This window comes from Nematolebias whitei, chromosome 1, assembly GCF_014905685.2.
Source record: "Nematolebias whitei isolate Nwh7 chromosome 1, NemWhi1, whole genome shotgun sequence".
Classification (NCBI taxonomy): domain Eukaryota; kingdom Metazoa; phylum Chordata; class Actinopteri; order Cyprinodontiformes; family Rivulidae; genus Nematolebias; species Nematolebias whitei.
In genome coordinates, this window is record NC_056498.1 from 45,060,861 (window position 1) to 45,068,165 (window position 7,305).

General features: G+C 41.6%; 2 protein-coding genes across 2 annotated transcripts in view; both read right to left on the minus strand.

Moving 5' to 3' along the window:
- Positions 1 to 6,016, minus strand: part of ide (insulin-degrading enzyme) — a 30,467-nt gene extending 24,451 nt beyond the window's left edge. The window contains exons 1-4 of the mRNA XM_037677619.1: positions 5,906 to 6,016; positions 2,817 to 3,001; positions 1,520 to 1,727; positions 570 to 739 (exon numbers count right to left, since the gene is read on the minus strand). Coding sequence (XP_037533547.1) covers positions 570 to 739; positions 1,520 to 1,727; positions 2,817 to 3,001; positions 5,906 to 5,991 — 649 coding nt within the window. The 5' untranslated portion in view covers positions 5,992 to 6,016. The remainder of the gene's footprint in view (positions 1 to 569; positions 740 to 1,519; positions 1,728 to 2,816; positions 3,002 to 5,905) is intronic.
- The window catches only part of LOC119421085, a gene marked incomplete at its 3' end in the record, with an annotated part of 641,076 nt that overhangs the window by 213,867 nt on the left and 419,904 nt on the right, over positions 1 to 7,305 (minus strand).

The window sequence follows — 7,305 nt, forward strand, 5'->3', positions numbered from 1 at the left end:
GAGCAAAGAACAGAAAGAGAAGGACAGAGAACAAAGAACAGAAAGAGGACAGAAGAAGAAAAGTGTGAACGAGTTTATGAATTAGACGTAAAAGAGAAAGTTTTAAAACGAGTCCTTAGAAGAGATTACACAACTCCAGTGTGCCATCAGGTGGTGGTTCTGGAGTTCATTTCTTTACCTTAGAATAACTTTTACATCCATTTTTATTATGAAGAATAAAACATGTGACTCTTGTTGTTTATATTTCTTGAGATACTAACACAAAGCAATTCATACAAATGCTGCGAGAACTGTTTTTAACTGAGGTGTGGTGAGTCTGGTTCTGTTCGGACGTGTGAAAACATTTTTTAAAAGCATTACTGAAAACATGTTCAAACTTTAATACACACGTTAAAAACAGCTAATCTAAAGTCTAAACAGGGAATTTTATTAACTAGCTGCTTTACTTTTGTGCATTATTGCCTTAAAGTTGCAGCTCAGCACGGACCGTTGTCCAGTTCACTTGAGTGGAACAGAACCGGCCAGAACCACACACCTGAGACCTGCGATCAGCGGGTCAGGGTTTCTACCTGTTCCAAATTTACTGAAGGGGTGGTTTGGGTTGCCCGTGGCCTTCTCGAGCTGAAAAAGCCTCCAGGCGTCGTTCATCAGGTTCTTTTCATGCTCCGAGTCCACGGCGTTGACCTCGCGGTCCTTACAGCTCTCGTCGAACAGAGGGCACAGGAAGAACTGGGCGAACCTACAGAAATAATGACGGCACAGTCGGTTGAACATTCACTGGGACACAGCACACATTTGCATGAGCTCCAGGTCTGGACAACGGACATGCAAAGGAGGAACTACAAAGCAAACCAGCGCCCACGTCTTAATTCAACAACGAGCAGGTTCAAAGCCACCATCACCACGAGCCTCTGTAGAAGTATTGAGCATGTATCAGGACACTTTGTAGAAGTGCTTTTCAGCGCTAACGTTTGTTTTATCGTGATGCAAGCACAGCATGGGGGAAAACAGAGACGCACTCGATCCTTTCCGACGACGTTTCAGTGGAACAATCGTCAATAATTAATGTTCCTCTGCTCTGTCCTTTCCTGCCACTGGAGTCCAGAGGGCCTTCACAGATCACCGGCACACGGGAACAATCGGCGTGTGCGACACAAACAGGTGCGCTCTGAGCCGTCATTCATCAGGTAAGTTTATCCTGGCAGGTTCAGCTCAGACCTCCTGCCCCGTCCAAACAAACACAGCTGCTGTTGAGCCTGAGGTCTCCAACCTTACAGGGGGCGGGGGTACAGACCACACCAGCGAGAATAAAGAACCCTACGGTGACACACTGTCTGGTAACTAAAGAGGGGCGGCAGCCGTCTGGATTTGAGTGAACAGCAGCAGCACAAAGAGTGATCAGCTGTGCAGACATGAACGTGGAGCACGATGAAGATTTGTTGAGACAAACACAGAAAATAGAGCGTCTCAAAGATCACTCCTTGCGTAGCACGAGGTTAAATAATTCTAATAAGAGTACCTATCAAGAGCTCCTTGCAAGTGCTCATGGGATACGTCGAAGTAGTAGTTGGTGTGCTCGCCGCTTGTGAAGGCGTTGGAGCTTCCTGCGTGCTCGCTGAGGAACTGGCTGTACTCGTTCTCCTTGGGGTACTTTTCTGTTCCCAGGAACAACATGTGCTCACAAAAGTGCGCCAGGCCTGAGATGTTCTCTGGGTCCGACAGCGAACCTGAGAACGCAGGAGAAACGGACACACAAACGTCAGAGTTTACAACAGTTCGGTCAGAATCGGTGCAACATTCACAGGTTAATGGTCGAGAAAGCAAAGAGTCAAGAAGAAGATGGTAGATATTAAATGATACAAGATAATCTCCGAGCTGCTAAAATGACTCAAATGTGTCAGGGTTATTGGACTACGGCCAACCTCCCATAGCGTGGCTGCAAGAGGAATTGCAACCCCAGGTTATTGAGACGGACGGATGGTAGAAAAGCAGAGAAAACCATCCCGATCCAGAACAACACATTTATTCACATCTGTATTAAAGAGATCAACAAAAACATGACAAATTATCAGAAAGAATAAAAAGGACAGGCTTTCTTTTGATTGCAGAGAAACCATCTAATCAGCTGATTTTGGCCACTATTGGTAAAAACGCACCTGAGCAGTTAACAGATGACAACGTAGGAAAATAAAGATGCAGCAGCTACAACCGGATTACTGCAGCTCACAACTTAGCTTCAAGTAAAAACGCTTTTTATCTATTATTTATCAAGTGTGCAAGTTCTTCTAAGACCTGCTAAATGTTCATTTAAATTAAAGAATGCTTGTATTTTGTAAAATAAATAAATGGTGTTACACATGGGCCGTCTGCTGCCCTGATTTCTAAACGTCGTCTTCTGCTGATAAAACCTTCAAGTTAAGAGAAGTTCTCTTTAGTAGAAGAAATCCAGTAAGACACAAATATTCAACACTCTGGCCAACTATTTTTGTTCAGTCTAATCATTTATTTGGATCAAAGTACAGCAGTCCCTCGCTAATTTGCAGTTCGTTTTTCGTGGACCCGCTCTGTCTCGATTTTTCAAAGTAAGACTGGACCTGACACACAACGGGCTGATTGATGGACGAGCCGCACAATCGGCATGAAGCTGCAGAGTCCAGGCCCAGAGGGAAAACACTCATGAAGCCTCTCTGGATATGGCATTATTTAATCCAATAACACGTAATGACATGTCTTATTATAAAGTGTATAATTGTTGTATTTTTTATGACGGAGGGGAACCTGCTCCTCGCTTCCTTCCAAGAAAGCAAACCCTTTACCTATGTGGACATCCAAGGCAGCAGAGGACTTGTCTGTAGTCGGGTCGCTGATGAGCATGGCCTTCAGGCCGTTGGTGAACTCCAGGCCTCTATAAACCCGCTTGTCTTCTGGAGAGCGAATTATATCACTGACCACCCTCCTCACAGCCGGATCGGTCATTCTGGGAGGAGACGATGACACCAGCCTGCAGTGGAGGGAACATTTACACTTTACGTTTGCTGCATTTCGCCTTTCAGGTCCGGACAGTAGATTTTAAACTTAAAACAACTCATACACTGACAAACTTCAAAACAAAGAAAAGAAATGTCTTTAAGAAAAAAAAAGATTAAGAGTCCATTGTGACATTTTTAGAGCGGATGCAAGACGTGCACGCACCCTCAAATCATATCAAAACATCACTGCGACACATCCAGTACAATATAGATATAGATATAGACTGCTGGGAGGAGAGGCCATCGCTCTGGGAGGAGTTCTGCCCAGCATTCAGGCGGTCCTACATCCGGGAGGAACCGAGAGACCAGCCGAGTCTGGGTGGACGGATCAGACGGCATCTGCAGCCAGTTTCTCAGGATCCACTGTGGGATGGACCTTTACCAGAGATCCTTCCTGTCTACAGCATCAGCATCTAGAACATCTCTTAATGAAATGAGCATAACGAGTTACTACAACTAATAATTTCCCTCTGGGATTAATAAAGTATTTTTGAATTGAATATAAGTGAGAAAATCTGTTCCAGGGAAACATTAAATGAGCTGCTTGCACACGTGTGAACACCCTTAAACAACTGGTTTGTTGAAGCACTTACTGGTTTTGTCAGTGTTCTCAGGAGTACACCTGCCATTAATTAAAGAGACTGAGCGAACTGAAATAAAGATTTTCTTCATATTTTCTCACTTCTGCTCTGGGGTAAAAGTCAAGCTTCATTAAGAGTTTAAAGTCTCAAAAATGCTCAAAAAAGGTGGAAATTTCAATAAATCTGCACAATAAATGCATAAACTTAAAAAAATATCAATATCACTAAGGACTGCAGTAAATCCCAGACCAGGTCCATTCAAGATGTGGCCCTCGGGCCACATGAGGCCCTTTTGAAAGCTTCTTTGGCCACCACAAAGCAGGCAGAATCCCAAACGTCTTGTCTGAAGAAAATGCAAGAATACGCTGTGATGAAAAATCCCAATGAGAAGACTACAAGTCAGGCCATTCCTCTTTCTCTGCAGGTTTTCCAGTAAGAATGGGCAGCTAAACCACCAACTACTGTGACCAGTTTAGACAATCAAACAGAAGTGACTATGTTCTGAGCCCAAAACTGAAAGACAGAATATTTGCTGTCTTTGATGAAAAGCTTTGAAAATCTATTGCCCGTGGCTCTCAAACACCCGTCATGTTTATATGCTGCCCACTAGTAAATGAAGCTGAACAGCTATAAGTGTTTGTATTTATTATTATTATTTATTTATTATTTATCATTATTTATTTATTATTTTAAGTACCGTTCTTTCATGTTCTGCTGATAATCTAATAGATGCTCACTGGCCTTGACTTTGTTTTTCATTTAACCTTTATTTAGTCTCATCGCGTCACAACGACTCATTTTCAAGAGAGACCTGTTTAAGACAGACAACATATAGAGTACAATAAATAACAATATACACAACAATACAAGCGATTCAAAAATAATGTTGTAAATTTATGGGGCATTAAGTTGATCCTCACAGCTGATTTAGCTGATGGTGATGACAGACGAGAAAGTGAGTGAGGAAATGTGAATTGATCCCAATTTAAACAATATCACACAGCAAGTTTTTCTAACGTCCTGCTGCCCAACTTTTCATCTTCAATTCTAAAAGTTATGTTTGGTTCTGGAACAAGACTAGATCACCATCTTCACTGTGAAGCACGGTGGGGGCAGCATCATGCTGTGGGCTTGCCTTTCTTCGCCTGTACCTGGGATTTTAGCCAGCAGCAGTTTTTATTTTGGACTAAAACATTCAGGTGTTAGACCAGAAAGCACAAGATTTATAGATTATATATTTAAACCATAATGGCGTCAAATAACTTCACAGGAAGTATAAGTTTAAATGTCACAAATCTACAACCTGATCTGTGTGGTGATTTAAGAGACGTCCTCACAGTCTGACAAACTAAAGGGACATTAGGACATATATTACCGAGACAAGGTGTGGGCTGCTGATCCAAGTATTTCATCAGAGGCTGATCACCAGAGTATTAACTTCATGGTGTACGCCAGCTCATTGCACGTTTCAAATATTTATATGCAACATGTTATTTCAGTTCAACTGCATGTGATGCGTCACATTAAATGGAGAAACATTATAGAAATTATTTGTTTGGTTCAATGTTTTTACCTGTCATCTTAAGAAGTGTGTAGACTTTTTAGCTCTACTGTAAATTTGACCTGTTTCAGTTCTTGAGAAGTGATTCGGCAGCAAATGGTTGAAAAAGGAGTCAAAAACTATTGAATAAAAGCTGTCATCACTGCTGTGGACAAAACTCAAATCTGATGAAGCATAAAGAGGAAGAAAAGTAGATATTTTTTTACTTTGGAAAAAAAAAAGGACTTAAATGTAAACTCCTTCAGCACCAGGTGGATAAGTTCGAGTAGCTTCAGCATCACGAACCTCACGTTTGAAAAAAGTCGACAGATCTCTGGCGTTTTAAAATGAACATTTAAAGCTGCCGGACACAAAACTAGGAGCTCTGATCGTGATCAGAAGTGCAGAGCATAAACATTGCCATGTTTTCACACAAGCAAACCTAGCATGTTAGCTTGTCTCATCAGCTGCTACAGAGCAAGAAGTTAACAAACACAAACAACAAACACGTTACCTGACTAGTTCTGTGGAAACGTAACAACTCGGCTGAAGGACAAAATGTTCCACAACGACCAAAAAAGTGTTTAGCAATACAGCTAAGAGTGACAGGATTAGCAACCCGACAGGTTAGCTAGGTCAACAAACCGGCTTAAAAAGCAAGCTAACCGCTAACGTTGGTTCGGTAGCTAAGCAGCTTCGCGTTTCATGCTAAATGTAATTACTTATTAAAAAGCTGAAACATTTGTAGGACTTACTTAAACTTTGGAATAATAAAAGCGCAGCTTCCTGTTGACTGAAGACACTTCGTAAAGTGGGCCGTTCGGTTAATGCACTTGAGCATACTTTACGATTAGATCCAAACAAGCCATGGGGTTTTACGGCGCCATCTTAAAACAGGCAAGAGCAGCCGAACACATCATTATCGATAGAATCGTATAGTACCATAAAAGATTAGCTGTAACGTTTTTCAAAAATCATCAAGACAGAATAAAAGAAGCAAAAACATTCGTTAACACAATTGTAAATAACGTCCACCGAGCAAAATGTCTAGAACTTATTTAAATTATTTGTCGCGTCATTGATTCTGTTTGTGATTATTCGGGTCTATAAGCGGATTTCCTTATATGGTTTATTCTTCCGCCTCAGTTGTCAAGCCTTTAAATCCAAGTGTGCTGCAGTGGCGGCACGAGCACAGAAATTTAAATACATTTTAATCTTCCTTTTAATTCGTGTGTATTTAATTTTTTTACTTGTTAATAATGTCTTGAAGGTATATGTATATAGTTAAAGAGAAGTTTATTTTGATAATAATAATATTGAACAAAAGAATTATAATGAATTCATTCAACCATTATTTATACAGGTTAATCCCATTGAGCCTCGGGGACTCATTTACAAGAGAGACCTGATTTTAACAAAAAGTGATGACAACAAAGACAACAATAGACAAAATGATGCATACCTTCTTATTTTATTTTTATTTTATGACTTGCTTTTGTGGTTTGAGCAGCAGACGGTCTTGACTCAACATTTACTCAATGACTGCAGCCTCACGCAAAGAAAACTACAAAAAGTGAATTGGATGTGATGAGGTCAGGCAGGAATCCCTGTGGACTAAGATGTTTTTAGATGACCTGTGGTGAGAACAGGGAACAGGTGGAAGAGAACTTGGAGAGGTGGAGGTATGCACTTGAAAGAAGAGGAATGAAAGTCAGTCGTAGTAAGACAGAGTCCATGAATGAGAGGGAGGAGGTGGAACAGTGAGGCTACAAGGAGCAGAGGTCACAAAGGAGCAGGACTTCAAGGACTTGGGGTCCACTGTCCAGGAACATGGGGAGTGTGGTGAAGAGGTGAAGAAGAGAGTCCAGGCAGGATGGAGTGGATGGAGAAAAGTTTCAGGAGTGATTTGTGACAAAAGGGTGTCAGCAAAGGTCAAAGGAAAAGTTTATGGACAAAAAGACAGGAGACAGAACTGGAAGTGTCAGAAATGAAGATGTTGAGGTTCTCCTTAGGAGAGACAAGGATGGAGAAGATCAGGAATGAGATCATCAGAGGTACAGCACAGGTTGAACAACTGGGAGATGAAGTTAGAGAGGACACACTGAGAGGGTTTGGACATGTCCAGAGGAGGGACAGTGGTTTGGACATGTCCAGA